This window comes from Meles meles, chromosome 1, assembly GCF_922984935.1.
Source record: "Meles meles chromosome 1, mMelMel3.1 paternal haplotype, whole genome shotgun sequence".
Taxonomy (NCBI): domain Eukaryota; kingdom Metazoa; phylum Chordata; class Mammalia; order Carnivora; family Mustelidae; genus Meles; species Meles meles.
In genome coordinates this window covers 26,762,623-26,780,271 of record NC_060066.1, presented here as the reverse complement: position 1 = coordinate 26,780,271, position 17,649 = coordinate 26,762,623, and the positions used below count along the sequence as shown (strand labels likewise).

The 17,649-nt window shown below is 33.1% G+C and overlaps 1 protein-coding gene across 2 annotated transcripts in view; it reads right to left on the bottom strand.

Annotated features, from left to right (window-relative positions):
• The window catches only part of CSMD3 (CUB and Sushi multiple domains 3), a 1,273,428-nt gene that overhangs the window by 94,270 nt on the left and 1,161,509 nt on the right, over positions 1-17,649 (bottom strand). For both annotated transcript variants that reach the window (XM_046025880.1, XM_046025873.1), the window contains 5 exons: positions 17,097-17,285; positions 16,165-16,342; positions 15,214-15,359; positions 1,282-1,362; positions 220-333 (listed from right to left, as the gene is read on the bottom strand). In XM_046025880.1, coding sequence (XP_045881836.1) covers positions 220-333; positions 1,282-1,362; positions 15,214-15,359; positions 16,165-16,342; positions 17,097-17,285 — 708 coding nt within the window. The remainder of the gene's footprint in view (positions 1-219; positions 334-1,281; positions 1,363-15,213; positions 15,360-16,164; positions 16,343-17,096; positions 17,286-17,649) is intronic.

Below are 17,649 nucleotides of genomic sequence, written 5' to 3'. Positions count from 1 at the left end.
CTAAAAAGGAAAGAAAAAAGTAAACCTTGGGAGAATAAAAAAATGTTTAAAGTTAAACCTGAGAAGTAATTAAAAAAAAAGATACCACATAAGAGTTCTATAACTTTTAACATTATGGCCAGTTAAATATTTAGTATTTATGTAAAATAGACTTTTCTCAATTTTGCCAATCAAACATAAAACAAATACTCAAAGATCAATAATCATAAGAATTGGTACCTTGACAAATGGGAGGCGCTCCATCCATCTGGAGTCTTTCTCCTAATCTGCATGTCAGAATTGCATTGCCGACCAAAGTAAATCCTGGAAGACACTGATACCTAATAATGTCACCTATTTAAAAAAATGATAATAAGAGGCTTCAGATAGGCAACAAGGTGATGGTTAAAAACAAGCATGTTTCAATTGTAAAATCTGTAAATATTGCAGAATATTCTTTTTTTTCGTCATTTTCAATTGGTATAAAATTCTATTAGTTACAAGCAGGGATAATATTCAAAATTTTGAACTACAACTGCTTCATAGACACTGACCAATCAGAACTGAAGTCAAGAGCAAATTAGCTCCTACTACAGTAAGATCTAACTGGTGTGTACCAGTTGGATATAAGCAATAGTGGTAAGGAAACAATCTAGTTGGTATAGCTAAGCTATTCATTAAAAATATATCAAGCAGTTAAAAGGATTAAAAGTTTCACTCCATATGAAGATTAAATTTACAGTAGTCATTAATGTTTTCTTAATTCCCCAACCAAAGTCAGTATCATGATAACAATAAGCTTGCTATGGCAACATTCTTTTCTTACATCACTTTTCAAAATATGAGATATTATTGGGATTGAATTTCCAAACTAGTTTTAAAAGGACTTTGTTTTCAAATTGAACATAATCCACCACTTATTTTCAAAGGTATGGAAATAAAGCATTCTAATATACCCTATATATTCTTCATTATATGTTTTAGGCTCAAGCCTGAATTCAAAAAACATTTGTATGTCAGAAAAGGCAACCAAATAATAATTTGGAAGAAACCACCAGCATACGTTTTATGGTTCAAATTCCCATACTGGTTTTCCAGTCGTACATTCTAGACATACATGATTCTTGCTTTTGTCTATAATCCCTTTTGGTCTTTTCACTGCCGCCCAATCTTAAGAATTCCCAACGATCCCCAACAATCCAAAGAAAGAGGTTCTAAGATAGGTTGCTATTATTCTTTTTTGTTTCTTTTTAAGCAAATATCTCTATTAATAGTATTTTTTTTTAATTTGTCAGACTTTACCTATTTCAAATTCATCATCTTCTGTCAAAATTTCAGCATTGGGTACCGGTGGTGGAGGTTGGCACACTCTTAGTTGATAAGCTATAAAAATAGACAACGTGTTTATTCCTTCTCTGAGAAAGTGTATACGTGAAAAAGCCCAAAATTATGCAAGGGTTATTTATAAGAATATTTATAAGAATAAAAATAAGTGGTATAATTTATCAAGTTTTAATTATTTATTTTTTAAACAGACTACAATATTGAAGGAAAATAAATTATTCCTTAGATACCAAAATATTCTCCTATGGTAAGAACACTTACCTATAACTCTTTTTTTCTTACCCTCATTCTATTCCTCCTTATTATGTGCTTCAAAACACCTGTTATTTTTCTCTCTGACATGATCTCAATTTGGAATTATATATTCATATTTGTTATGTGCTCAATGCCTATCTTCCCCAAGGTTCACCACAGAATCCTTGTACCTAGCAAAGTGGCTGGCATATAACTATAATTGCAAACAGGTACTCAATGTTTACTCTTTTTCAGGAGATATTTTAAACACTTTACTTATAAGAACTCTATCATTACTCACAAAAATGTTATTTATTTTATCACTTAATTTATTAAGTAATTAATTAATTATTAAGTAATTACTTAATTATTAAGTAATTATTAAATTACTTAATTTATTTTATTTACTTATTTTATTACTTAATTTATGATTAGTCCCATTTTATAAGAGAAATTATTATAATTATTATTTTTATAATATAATTATTCCCATTTTATAATTATTTATAATATAAATTCCCATTTTATAAGAGAAAACTGTTAAATAGAATTAAAGAATTTGTCTAAATTACACAGCTATAAATATAAATATAAAATTTATATAAATATAAAATATAAATATAAAATTCCCATTTTATAAGAGAAAACTGTAAAGAGAATTAAATAATTTGTCTAAATTACACAGCTACAATGTGACAAACCTGGGATTTGAACCTAGGAGTTCTGACTCTGGAGATTTCTCATACACGTTATATTAATATATTCATGAAATACCTACTTATTGAATTTCATGTTTCTAAAAATCTACATCACTTGAATAGATCAACCCCAATACATTAGAAATATTCCTATTTGGCATAATTTAAAGGCCACACTAAAAAAGGCCCTTTATGAATCCAAGCATCATGACTACTGGACCCATCTGATACCTATACACAATCATTTGCTTGATTAAAGTCTTATTTTTACTAAGCTTTTAAAGAATATAATATAATCTTGTTCAGTTAAGAAACACACTTGATTACTACAATAACATTTGAAAAAAAGTGTGTTTCATATACTTAATTTTATTACTTAAACTTCGGAGTTAACTTATTTATGTAACTCAATGAGCAAAGAAATTGACACACAACTCGTAAAGGGTTAAGCCACGACTCGAGCCTCTGTCCTCTACTCCAAAGTCCATACCTTCAGTATTGCTCCTACCATGAGAAAATTATGACAGTACTGAGGCACACCAACTGGTCCACTTAAAAAAAGACTGCTATAAAAGGAGATGGATAGAATACATTATAAAGAATGAGTAAAAATTTTCCAGTTCTGAAGGGTAATCATGTGCATTAGAGCATTTCAAATAGAGGAGAAAACACGAGCAAAAATTTGGGCATCGGTTCATCATCATGTAACAAAAAGCCATTTATAAGAGGCCAATTGGTTACTACACTTCCAGGTTACTAAGCACAGAAAAAAGATGAAAATTTTTCAAAATGTAGCTGAAGAGGAATGAATGAATCAAGGAATCAAGGAAAATTTTTGTTTCAATTTCCTGGCTGTAAATTGTTGTATGTCTCTTCAAACATCTTCCTTCTAGTACTTCAACCTGTTTATAAAATAAAAGCACTTGCTGTGCAATGATGATAATTTGCAAGTAAAACACTGCTCTACACAGAAGGGTTACTACTAAAGAAAAAACCCTGGGAAGGAAAAGTTTAACCTGGATTTCTGAGAAAAAGTTTCATTTAGAGTAACATTAGGAATTTTGAAAATCATTTTCCTGAACTTAGAACTTAAAAGGGGTATAATAACCAAGGCAAATGGTAATTATAATAAATTATAATAAATGCCAATGAGGTAAAAGAAAGGGGATAGGAAGAGAGCCCCCATGGAGAAATCCTTAGAAGACTATGCTTCAGAGGATAATATCTTAACTAATCTTGACATAGAACAGAGATTAACTCAGAAGTTAGTGAAGTGTAGAGATGCCCACATGTGTATTGTTTCACTTTTGTTTGCTGATAAATTTATTTTTGATTATCATGCTAATGATAAATTATTTAAAGAAAAAGTACATTTATATCAATGAGGAATCCATGACTATCACCGTCTGTGGAACATGCTTAGAATGACCTACATTTCAGTTGCAGAGTTTAAAAGACCAGGGGTTGTAAATATTATTTATGAGGAATATGATGTTCAGAGATATTATGCTAATTTCCCAAGATCACATGAGTGCTGTGAGCTAAATTCTATCCTATTCTCTGCTCTTTACCATCACCTACAGTTTTATAATCTGTGTCCCTGGAGCCAAGGAATCACCTTGGAGTCATGGAGGCCTGAGGAGTTGTAATGTCTAACCTCTCACCTCTACCACATAAGAGCAATTCTATGTTCATCAATTTTATAGATTTGAATTCTGAATAAACTTTCCTTTGAACAAATTTTCTACAACCCCTACCTAAGTAATTTCATTGATTCTTTTGATGTCAAGTCTCACTTGTGTTTTAATTCCCAACTTTATGTCACCTGGATAAATACCTCTTCTGGATAAACAAATATTTACTAAATAACCTATAAATCACTGGTTTCTTTAGAAGGGAATGAGTCTCTAAACAGTATTCCCTAGGATAACTCCCCACTGTAAAATTGCAAATGGGCACAAAATAGGAGCAATTGTGGGTCGGAGTGCTAGAAAATGAGATCTAAGCAGGCCCTGAGATGGTCTTCACTGTTGAAATATGTAATTCTGACTATGATGTAAAGGAGAAGGAAATATTGAAAGAAATCCCCTTGCATCTGCTTTTCTTTTGACTCTCAAAGACAAAGTACTACAAAAAGATTAATCATAAACAGTTGTCAACAATTCTGTCCTCAGTCTTCATCAAATTCTACTCTTTCGTTAACTAAAATAAGTCTAAAATGTGTCCAGTGTCTTCCCTTTTTTTCTGCCAACATCTCAGTGTAGAACCCTGTCATTTAATACCTATTGTACTGAGTTCAATAGTACCCAACAAAATTTATGTCTTTCTTGGAACCTTAGAATGTTATTTGGAAATAAGGTTGTTGTAGATGTAATGAGTTAATTTGAGGTCATTTGAATTAAGTTAGGCCCTTAAACCACTATGACTTCTGTCCTTATGAGAAGAGAGAAGACAGAGATGGACCAGAGCAAAGACATGTGACAGGGAAAGGGACGGGAATGCCAAAGATTTCTGGTTATCACCAGTAGCTAGGATGAGGCAAGGAAGGATCCTCACCAAAGCCTTCAGAGATAGTACGGCCCTATAGATACACTGATTTCATACTTCTAGCCTCTAGAACTGTGAGAGAAAAAAATTTCTGTTTACTTAAGACATCCAGTTTGTGGTACCTTGTTGCAGCAGCCCTAGGGAATGAATAAACCTGTATTATTAAGTCTATAGATGTTTCTTGACTTCTATGTCTTTCTAGAGCAATCTTTCCTACAGACAAAGGAGGTGATGGAAGGGAAGTAACACAATAAGTTTTTTTGGAATCCACTGTGTGCAAAGAACTCTGGCCAGTTACTTTAAATGAGTTACTTCATTTAATTCCCAAGATATGTGTAAATAGCTCATCTTGCTAAAAGGGACACTAAATTTCAGAACGGTTGAATTATTTGCCCAGTTCAATGAGTCAGAATTTGAGCCATATGCTTGAAAACTAAGCCATATTTTCTCCCATATTTATAGAAAAATCAACTTGGACTGGAGAATTATTTTGTTCTGCCATTTCCTTACTATTAATATGTAATTTGTCATGGCCTTACAGATTAAATTTATAATCTTAGATAAAACAAGTTTCTTATCTTAATTCTCATCAACTCTTCATATGAGATGTCTGCTATATTTCATGTGAACATTCTCATGTTCCTTATATTTACCATGTTAATCCCCTACTAGGCACTGTCATTTTTGATAACCTTGCCAGCCTGGAAATTGGTACCATAATACTTAGCCTTGAGTGTTCTACTGTCTCAAATTATTCCCCCTTATCCGTTAATGTATTAGTTCTTGTTGCATGTTTAGCTTGTGTAGGACCACTCGGTACATATTACATTTCCAATAATGTCTAACGGTTCATTTTGTTATTTATTAAATACATATTATTGAGGGCCTAGTTCGTGTTAGATACCATGTAATATGTGCTGGGAATGTGATAATGAACAAAGCAGACACAATCCTGCCCTTATAGTCATTAATTGTCAAATTATCTTACTAATGAGTAGAAATTACCTTGTTGAAACAAGGAGCGTGTGTATGTGTGTGTGCACGCATGTGTGCATGCACGCATGCATACGTGTGTTGGGGAGAGGGATGATACACAAAAGAATAACCCAGGCAGAGGAATCAGCAAGTGTGTTGGGTGGGGAGCTTTAGGGGGATGGGGTAGGGGTTGGGTGAGAGAGTCCTAGGCAGAGTGAGAAGGAATAAGAAAGACCGGTAAACTGGGGCTAAGTCCCCCAGGAGGCTAGGGGCCATGCTAAGGATTTGGTTATTGTAATCGGAGGAAAATGGCAAGTCTGTGAAGTTTTCCATCTGGGAGGAATGTGATCAGATTTCTCCTTTAAATATAACTCTGGCTACGGGAGGAAAAATAAACGCAATCGGAAGGGGACAAAGGTGAATATCCAGAGACTCCCAAAGACTCTATATTGCCGTGGCTGTTAAATAAACAATTGTTGATTGGATCTAAAAAAAAATTCACCAGTGTCCTCAAATGACTTGACATTAAATTAAAAATCTTGATTATGTTCTCCCAGGGCCTCTAACTTTGTTTAATTAACTTTAGTCCCATCTATTAACCAGTTTATAATTTTAGCCGCAAATGCAGAGTTTCTCTCCTCCACTTAAAACTCAAGTACCCGTGATTTGTTATATCACCTATGATGCCATTCTCACCTCATAAAAAACATCAAACCACACCTCTACACTTTATCATAATAAACTTTGAAAAATCAAGCCTGTCTACAACCTAACCTTTACTATAGTGTCTTCTATTCCCTAATCAACATAGCTCTCAAATGGTTGACAGTGTGACATTTGACGACATGTCTAAAACTATATTCTGTAGAATTTTATTTTTATCTGTCTTGCTTTCTTGAAATCTATCTTCCCATCTCTTTTATAATTTTGTCCTCAGATGACTAAAATAGAGACATCGTCACTGATAACGTTAGCCAGAGTTAACCTCTTGCAGAGACTCTGTTTCACAACTATTTGCTCTCTGGCAATTTTCACAGTCTAAGAATTGTATACCGCCCATTTTCTTGCACTAGTATATAAACTGTGTGGGAGCGGGGAATTTTGATGATCTTATTAACAGTTAACTCCTCAGGTCATAATGTAGCACCACATGGCAGTATTCAGTAAATATTTGCTGAGTGACTGAATGCTATGGCAATGAATGAATGAATGATGAATGAACAAAACATACATATTAAATAAATCCTTACCATATTGAGTGTGGACTCCATCCAGACTCTCTGGGTTTAAATCTTATTTCTAATGTTGACAAATTGGGAAATCGAGGGCAAGTTACTTAACCTTGACATCACTTTTCCTCATTTATAAATAGTAATGATAATAGCAATAACTTTATGCCAACTTAAAAGTGTGGGTACAAGGACCAAAATGTTAATATACGCAAAGCCTGGCACATAGTAAGTACTCTACATGGGTAAGCTCTTATATCAAGTTGGGAGTTCAATTCTTTCCATATATTTGGTGTTCCAGATGAATAAGACCACTTGGTAAAATATACTTTCTGGGTTTTCCAAGTTTTGCTTTTCATTTATGAAAAACATTTTTATCTGGAAATTACTGAAATAATTATGAGCAGTTTAGACATATTATCTTGGTCGGTAGAAGCAGGGTAGAAGCAATGGTTCGAGGTGTGATGAATCAGGTATGATGTAACCAGGGAATCCAACAGTGCAGCTCTGATTTTTCTGAAGACGTTTTTATCAAACCAATCAACATCACTGGGAAGAAAAATATATTCTCATTTTGTGTCGGTGAGTAAATACTTGTGTGCACAGGGCAGGCTGATCTAGTTTTTATTCTGGAAGCTGACTGCCTATATTCTAATCTTGGCTCTGGTACTTGTTAGCTCTATGACCTCAGGTAAACTGCTCAGACTCTGTGCTTCAGTTTTCTCAACTGCAAAATAAACATAAAGCTAAGATTGAGTTAATATATTGTAAAGTGCTTAGAACTGCACCAGACACATATTATGATTTCAAAGGGAGAGTGCATTCTCTGTTTGGCAAAGGTTAACAGGAGCATGGCTGCTTTGATTACAGTTGTTCCCTGGACACATATCATCTCAATCTAACATGACTTTTCTCCAAACCCTGATGTCATTCAAAGGGCTACTGCCCATGTGATTTCCCAGGAAATCACTGTGTTTCTGTTGTGATTTAGGTTGGAGATTCGAAAATGCTGAGATTCCTTATTTGTTTTACACTGATGTACATTACACTGTAATAGAAATTTCTTAGCTTCAGCCACTCAATCTATAGTCACGTATATCGTTTTATGTGTCTTGGTCTTAATACTGCTATTATAGTGCTCTGGAAATCATATTCAATATATATTAATCATATCACTATATTCAATATAATTATATATAATATATATAATATATCTTATTCAATATATATAATAACTAATTGAATTAAAGCAAGATCACATCCTCTATAACGTATATGCTTTTGTTACTTTGGAAGAAAATAAACAGCTCTAGGATGAACCCCTGATATTGCATGATTTAGTACCATAGATTGACCTGGAAGTTACCTTCAAAATCAGTCTGCTCTTGTATTGGAAGGAGAAAAAAAAGGCCTTAAAGAAGTGAAATGAGGTACACAAAGCCACACATCCAGTTACAGGTAGAATGTATATCTGAGTCCATGCTTTTCATGGATTATTCTATTTAGAAGCACCTTCACAGTTATGACCATTAACGAAAAAGCTGGATAACAGATAGCTGGATAACAGATTATTTATACATTGAAAAATATACCTTTGATTTAAATTCTGTTATTTTTAGAAGAATCATTTTAATTGACATTCCATTCAATTTGAAACTACCATTTACTATTTAATAGTTATATAAGGGCATCATATTCTATATGTCAGTAACTTTTTTTTTTTAATGTAGGCTCCACACCCAGCATGGTGTCCAATTCAGGGTTTGAATTCACAACCCTGAGATCAACAGTCAGACATTTACCCAACGGAGTCACCCAGGCATCCCTATATGTCAGTATATTTTTGAGGATGACTATTGCTTAAAGTGCCATGTTTTGGTTCAAATGTACACAGATCTCTGGTTCCTGGTTTAACAAATTTTGTTCTTGAAATTGCTTTAGAGTTTATTTCCAGCAATATTTTTCAGCTATTTTTAATTTCTTATTTTCTTTGCAATGAAACATCCAATCCAATTCCAGAAAAGGATGCTACATTTATTTACTTCAGTTCAACTGGGATATTAAAGTCTTCTTCAAAAAAGACAACACAGAACACTGGAAAATTGCCATTCTTTCTCTAAACCAAAAAAAACTCAAGTGTGCAACCTTGCTGCCAAGTACCAACATGGTATCTCTTAAAGAGGAAAAAAATAATTTTTTTGTTCCAGTATAAATTCTAAGCTCTCTACAATGACTGATGGTGACTCAAATTAAGTCAAATATGATAATTTCATGGTTTGGGAGAGATTTGGAGGAGGAAAAGCATTGATGATTACATGTTCATTCAGTTACATAATTTTATCAATGTTAATTCAAAAGTTATGTAAAGCAAGTTTAAACAGTTCCACTGAAAGAAGAGTTAGGAGTGTTTAAAATTGAGTTTCCTGAGTTCTAATTAAGAGATAAAAATAATATACAGTTGGGTTTTTGGTTTTTTTTTTTCCATTTTGGAGAAGATCTGCTAACAAGTTGACATGAACTATATAGGTAAGTTTCAGCACTTCTGAAATTACTTACAAATATCACTTTTGCTCCATTAATATTATACAGTCAATTTCTTTCTCTGACTATGTAAGGGAGAATCTTAGAAATCAAGAGCAAATGACTCATACCTAGATTTAGAGTTGAGACCAAGAAAGCCCCCATCATGAGGAAAGGATCAACAAGAGATTACTCTTGGTATTTCCCTACAGATGGAATAACAGAAGTGTAGTAAACAAAACTATAGGAAATCTGAATTATCCATTAAAAAGTTTCAATATCTGCTGCATGAATTCACTTCCTGATATTCAGATAGCTCATTGAAATTATCTTGCTTTATTGCTGAGCTCATTAAAATCTGAAAAGTTATACACCAGTGCTGGTTGGCGTATCAGTAGATAACATCAGTAGATAACTGAGTAAGCACCTCAGCAATATCATTTGACCTTTGTCAGTCTCTGTTCTCCCTTTCCTCTTAATCACTATAGTTTGGTTTGCTTTTGGTTGTAAAGGAACAATCTAATGCTATCTTTAACTATCATAAACCACTCTGTTTATTGAAAAGAAGAGAAAGAAAAGAGAAGAGAGAAGAGAAAGGAAAAGAAAAGGAGAGAAAAGAGATAAAAGAAAAAGAAAAGAGATAAGAAAAAGCAAGACAAGACAGCTCAGGTGTGTTCTCAGTTTAGAATTGGCCTGGCTCTGATAGGCTTTGATTTTCTACTGTTGACCAGAAACAATTTCACTAACAACTAGTATCAGACATGATTATTCTTTGACCTTGTTTGAACAAGACAAAAAGAAGACCTTTCCATAATAATGTCTGAGCACAATTAAAAACAAGAACACTGTCCCAACTGCCAAAATGACCAAGGCTCTTCAATGTCAGCTAATATGAGTAAATGCTGCTTCCATACGAATTATTATTCCAGGTATGTTCCACTCCTTCCATCTTCTAGGCGGAAAAAAAAAAAGTATTGAGATACCCAATTGTAGGGGCACCTGGGTGGCTCAGTTGGATGTGTCTGCCTTTGGCTCAGGTCATGATCCTAGGGTCCTGGGATGAGCCCATACTGGGCTCCTTGCTCAGCAGGGAGCCTGCTGCTCCCTCTCCCTCTGCCTACAGTTCCCCATTTGAGCTCTCTCTCTCTCTGTCAAATAAATAAACAAAATCTTTAAAAAAGAAAAAGATACCAAGTTATAGAACTGCTCCAATTTTGTAACAACACCCAGCCTAGAAATAAAGCATGCTTCTTTGAACCCTTCCAGAACTATTTTGCACAGCCCAAATCCTTTAACAAGTCTCTCCTAATACTCTCATACTGGGATGCCAGTATGTGGTGTGTTGTCTCACTCATTATGGTGAGCAAATACATGTAATTTTGTTTAACTGAAAGGTGTTCCTGATGGACTTTGGTTGGCGGGGACTGACAGTAAGACATGGTACAAAATAAATGCCATAAGGTATGAATGGATGTACACATGGAGCCAAATGTCAAAATATATTTAGCAATTTTTGCATGATTTTAGACATTTAAGTAATCACTAGTCATTTAAGTAACAGTAAATGGTATTATCTTTTCCTCATAACAGTTTCATCAGTTTAAATTTTTAGTTTCTTTACATTTTATATATATATAAAATTGAATGATGTCCATACCCCTATGTTCTCTAGATATCAAACAATGAAACACTTTATGAGTTCCATGCTCTATCTACTGATATATGAAAGGAGGTCAGGTCTTTAGGTTGTCTGAGGCAAAGGGGTCACACAGTTCAAAGCAGCAGTGATTTATGTTTTATATAAAATGTGTCCTTATACCTGCAGCAGTCTCTTTTAGGATGAGACTTTGTAGAGTTAAATATACTTTCCCTAAATACAGCATTTATTGTAAAAGCAACATAAACTTAAAAGATGACCTAAAAGTTATTACAAGCCTTTTAAACACGGCTTCTTAAAAATAATCTGGAAGTCAATATTTATTCAACTCATTCTTTCACAGAAGAGGTGCCAATGGGTAAAAGCACTGGAAAACAATGGATGACATAAATTAAATCATAAGATAAATTGTGCTTACTTAGAAAGTCTTCTGTATATAAATTTAAGTTCTCTAATATTCTGATAGAAAAAGCAGTGCCCAGGATAATAGATTTAAACATGAAAATGATACCTTCTGCTTTAAATGAGTAAATATATAATCTGGCTATGCTATCGTCTCCTTGTTGTTTTGGCTGCTGTAAATCAGACTCCCAATAAAAATTATCTTCTTTTCACACAGTGTCCTTACCACATTTTGGAAACCACAAACAACATACCAAGTTGCAGTAATCTACTTATCGTTGTGAACTTGTAGGTCACGAAGAAGAGAAGCACTACAAAGTTTGAAGTGCAAGGTTTTAATTAGAAGGGGCACTTCCTAGAAAGTTAGATGACATCATCTCTCTAAAAATTAAAATCACGTTTGCCAAATTTTTCAGGAAAATTAGATTTATAGGCCATTAAGTATAATATATGTGTTCAAAATTACCAGCTTGGGACGTTGCCTGGCATTCTGTAAGAACTCTTTATATTTTAGCTATTATTATTGCCAGTGTTGTTGTCATTATTTAAGAGGTCATTCTATGGAGTCATATGAACCTATTTTGAATTTGGCAGCTCTTCTATTAGTTCTCTAGCTTTATGTAGGTTAATTTTTTTCTTTCAGTTCTTACATTATTAAAATGGGGATAATAATACTTATCTTGCAGAGCTATTACAAAAATTAGCAATAATACATGCAAAGTAGCTAGCAGAGTACCCAGCATATTAAGTTTTCAGTAAATGGTAGCTATCACTATTCTAGTGACTAGTGTGGAAAGTCAGTGTCTGCAAAAACAATGCCTTTAAGACAGGGTTTTGTTTTGTTTTGTTTCTTTAAGACAGGTTTTGTGTAATTTACTTTTACTAAGTCACTGATGAGTACTGAATATTGTTAATATTTATTACAAGCTAAACCCATTTTAACTCTACAGCAGATATCAAGAAAATTTAGCTCTTACTTTAGGAAATTACAATCCCAGCAATACAAAGACAAAAACACTTTCTTAGATATAAAAAGAAGTATGATATCTGAGATAAAGTGCCTCAACATTTACACCTGTCCTATTTTTTCATTGCACAGAAGTTTCATTTTTCAAAGCTTTTTATGAATGTTATTTTTGATCATGAAAGGCTTTATGAAGGTGATGTTTTATAAAAGACAGATGGCTGGCTGGATCTCATAAACGAAGTCAGGTTGGGAGAAAAGAAATGCATTTTTTTCTCTTTTCAAAGATATTAAAAACACGTTAATAAATAAAGCCTAAATGATCAGTGTGACCTTTAGGAAAGTATGTGGAAAGATTGATCTGTCAAATTTATAAAATAAATACACAAGTCCTAAGAAAACTACTTCTGACTTACTGCACAGCGTAACACAAGGACCTATTAAATCAGTAATAGAGTTTAAAGTTAGGGAGTTAGGGAGTAAACCATTCTAAGCTTAGGTATACTTAATCAGCTTAACAGTGTTAAATAGTGCATTACCTCCCTGGTTTTCTTCTTTTTGTTTCTGTGAAGGGAAATGCATACATCTACCTGATCATAAAATAATCTTTAAAAAGTTAGAATGCAGCGCAAATAAAATCAATTAAACTATTTTAAAAAGATTTTGAACTCTTTCCACTGTAAGACTAAAATATAATCAATCAGTAATATGAATATAAAAAGGTTAAGAAGCATAAATGTGATCTGTGTCCTCAAAAACGTACTCCCTATGATTAAACTCACAAGACTTTTATAAAACAATACATAAGTTCTCAAATTTTGGGAAGAGAAAGTGCAATCATAGAGAAGATAGTTGTGATCCCTGTGAGCTCAAATTGTCAAGAAATGGAGGAAATGGGACTTAAGAGGAGGAGACAAAAAGAATGGAAGATAAGTATGAAATCATTTAAGAAAGGATGTTCAGGAGACAGCTCGAGAACCAATCTGACTGGAGTCAGAGTAAGCGCTGGGGAGTAAGATTCATTGGACTGGATTACAGGGTAGCTTTAAATTTGATTTAATGTAGGCATCCCGCAATCTTGAAAAAGAGAGTCAGAATGAAAGCAGTACTTCAGGAAAATTATCCTACTAAGGTTGGCAGAATGTAAGACACCTGTCAACTTTTAACGTGAGCCCTGGATACATCCTCAAATTTCAAGGTTATTTAAGATTTAGGTAAAATTCCCAGGGATGTTGATTCAAATGTTAGGGTTTTCTTGGCTCTGACAATTGTGCCTTTTTGTGAAATTTGAAGTATAAATGTAAATAAAGATCAGCCCTCCATTACAAAACCTAAAATGTCAGATAAGACAAGGTCAGGAAAGGAACATTACTGTTGGGCATTATGGTAACTGTATTTTATCCATTGCCTCCAGTTCTCCTAATCTCTGCAATGTAATGCTGATAATAGTAATAATGACAGCACTTATTGGGTTGAGTGCTACCAAACTGTCAATATTTAGCCTTTTTTAACCAATTATTTCATGTGGTTCAACCTAATATGTTGCTGTAATTGGACTGATTTCTCTATAGTCTCTCATGAAGGCTGTCTGCAATCCCACCATGTTGTTTTACAACTGAAGAAAGTGGAAGCAAAACAGTAATTGTCCAAGGTTAACCGGAAGACAAAGTGCTAAATAAGTATTTGATCTCCCTTTCTAAGCTAATTCCATTGTATTATATGTGGCCCAAAAATCATTATAAAAGTAAGGTGAAAGGTATTTTAGAATGAGAATATATACATATATACATTCACATAAATATCTACATAAATCCACTTCATATTTTGTATATGACATTCTGTCATCCTTCTATTTTCTATATGAACACACACACACACACACACACACACACATACACACACACACATCTCTTTCTCTGTCAATATTTCTTCTTTGAAATGTCTTATTTAAAAAGTCTTATAAGAAAGGATATATCATTAGGAATAAACATTTTCTTATTTATAATGAATACAATCAATTTGAGATAAGGGGAGATTTTTTTTAAAAAACTCTGTGGACCATCTGGATGTTCTTTGAAAAGGTTAATGTTATGAAGAGAGGACCCAGAATAATTCTATAAAAAGAATTAAAATTGAAACTCCTCGTAAATTATTTCACAGGAGTAAAAGCTATGAACTTAATGATCTGGAATAGTCACTTAAAAGTGTAAAATTCTAGAATAGATACAGTTTTGAAATAAGAGTATAAATGAATGAGTAATATGATCTAAAGCATAAAGATATTGGATGCTATTTTTAGAAAGACAGCAGGTTGAATAGATTAAACATTTTGTATGAAAAATCTATTGATGTCTCAAAATTACATGCAATAAAATAAGAACAGCTGGTTCTCTTTTATTGGTTTCCGCACAAAAATGATTATTTTCTACTGAGTAATTACTGACTGATTTATTTCCTATTTCCATTTGCTCACATTTTAATGTCCCTAAACGCTTAAAAGAGGTCATTCTTTGCAAGTAAGTGTGTTTGAAATGATTTTTTTAAAGTGTCAAATTTTAATACCTTCTCAGTCATTGGTTAAATATATATTACACTCAATTTTTCCAGGACAATTTTAAATTGAAATAGTGCCAAATAAAATAGAAACTCTTAGATAATACTAACCGTGGTAACTCAGCACAAAAAAGCCACTTGTTGTGAAATCACTGTGAAATTTGATTAGAATCTGATTTGAAGTGCTATAGACTGATTCCAAAGCTGTATTGCCACTGAATTGCCCAATCTGAGGTGAGTTTTGGTCTGGTCCATCCCTATTAGAGAGAGATAGAGCAGGGAAGGGAGAAAGAGATATTGAGATTGTTTTGTTTTTTAGAGAGTTTTACACAAGGTTTGAAGAAAGTATTACATATGAAATGGCAAAGAGGCAATAGATGAAATAACCAATGATTAGGGCCAAATCATACTGGAACATTATGTTTTGGTGGGGGTAATAAAAGGCACCCGTATTTGTTATAATCAGTTCCATTGCCCCTGATGTTTTGAACACAACCCATATCGTCCCAAATGCTTGAATTTTGCCCTCCTTTTAGTTTCTTCAAAACAATCTTGAAAATCAGAGACTGTTAAATTTGGCAGGAATCTTGGAACTCATCCCGTAGTTCAGGTAACCAGCTGTCAATAATTAATTCAGAGATTTTCTTTATAATATGTTTTTAAATAAAGATGTTTCATAAACAGGATAATTATAATGCAAATTTTATAACAAATTATAATGACAGAAGTTCAATCATATTAAATAATTATGATTTGAACTTAGGTCCTTAAATATCACTGGTTTTATAGAGAACTTTGCACATTAATTTATTAATAAATTTAACATCTTTTTTAACCCACAAAAGCTTTTGTTCTGTTTAGCTGCTTCATGGGCAAATGAGTCAAAACCTGTTTCTCTTCTTTGTCTCATTCTACAAAATACATACGGTCACCCTCAGTTACTCACACCAATTCAAATATCAGATGGGATGACAATTTGTAAAGGACTGATATATTTTCATTCCTACCTAGTTTCACTGTTATATAGAGTTGAATCAATCAATAACAATGGTACTGGCTTACCATACAGTAATGAAATCATAGATTGGTTCTGTTTGAAGGACAGTAAAATTGATGTAGATTCCATTCCCAGGGGGTACTCTCACAAGCCAAAAACAGTCTTGAAAGTTAGGATATTCATCAGGATACCCAGGAGAATAAATGGTGCCATTCATTGCAGTTATATTTCCTCCACAAAGAGCTACAGAAATGATTTAAAAAAACTGTTAAAATAAAATGACAATAAACTGATCATAGAGGAAAAAAGCAAGCATTTCATAACACTTAGCAGTATAAAATACATTTATATTATGTTCTTACCTCAGTTAAGATATATAAAATTAGGTTGGCAACCATGAACAATATGTAGTCTGCTTTTATTTATTTTTCAATATGTGGTATGTTACATAGTTATTATTACTTATTCATAAATTAGTAAATTAGATTTTCTTCCTTTTTCTCAAATACTTTATCAATACATACACTGTTCAACTTCCATCTTATATCATGTATACATATAAAGCCTTATAAAAGGTTTAAGTTCTTTTTTTTTTAAGTTCTTTTAATTTAAAAGGATTTTTAGAGAAAATGAGTCCAAATTCAGTAGCAATACCTGCATTAGTGGCTTACATGAGAATGATTATTAAACACAATCCCATGCACCCACCTAGACACACACACACACACACACACACAGGAGAAGCTCTAAAGTGTTAATGAACTGTAGTCTTACTTCCAATGGAGAAGGTTGGAAATCCTGCCAATAATGATAAAATCAATTATTCATTTTGGAACCTTAAGGATTTTGATATAGATACTAACTATAATTCTCAACTGAAAAGAAGACTGTATATTTAGCACGCTATTTGAAGAAGATGACAAAAAAGAGTGCCAAGACCAGAATTATTAAACACAGATGATATCAATTAAAACATAGCTTCAAATTAGAAGCATACCTTCACACCTTGGAAGTGGATGATTCCAATTACGACTCACTCCGTGAAGGCAAGTGAGAGCTGAATTTCCAATTAGTGTGTATCCAGGGAAACATTCAAATGAAATGGTTTGACCCACAGTAAAATCACTGCCAATTACAAAACCATTTCGAAAAGGGCGTGGATCAGGACAGCTTTGCAACTGATAGGCTGGAAAGAGAAAAAGAAAGACATATTTCCTTCCTGAATATCAGAAAGACCACAGATGGGTACTATTTGCAACTTGCAAAATAGATGCAGTGCTGCTTGTCTTTGATTATAAATAGTAATTCAGGTTTATAATAAATGATGTCAGTGGCAGTGTGATATGAATTTCTTCTTGTCTATAATTTTCATATTTAAAATGTTAGTACAATTCATAAAATGCATCCAGTTTCTTACACAATCTATCTAAATTATAAGTTTTGATGAAAATGTAAACTACTCTCAAAGCCACAATTTTAATCTGACATATTTTGATTCCTTTACGTAGAATGCAGTTGCTTCCTGGTTTTATTGCATGTATGCAGAATAA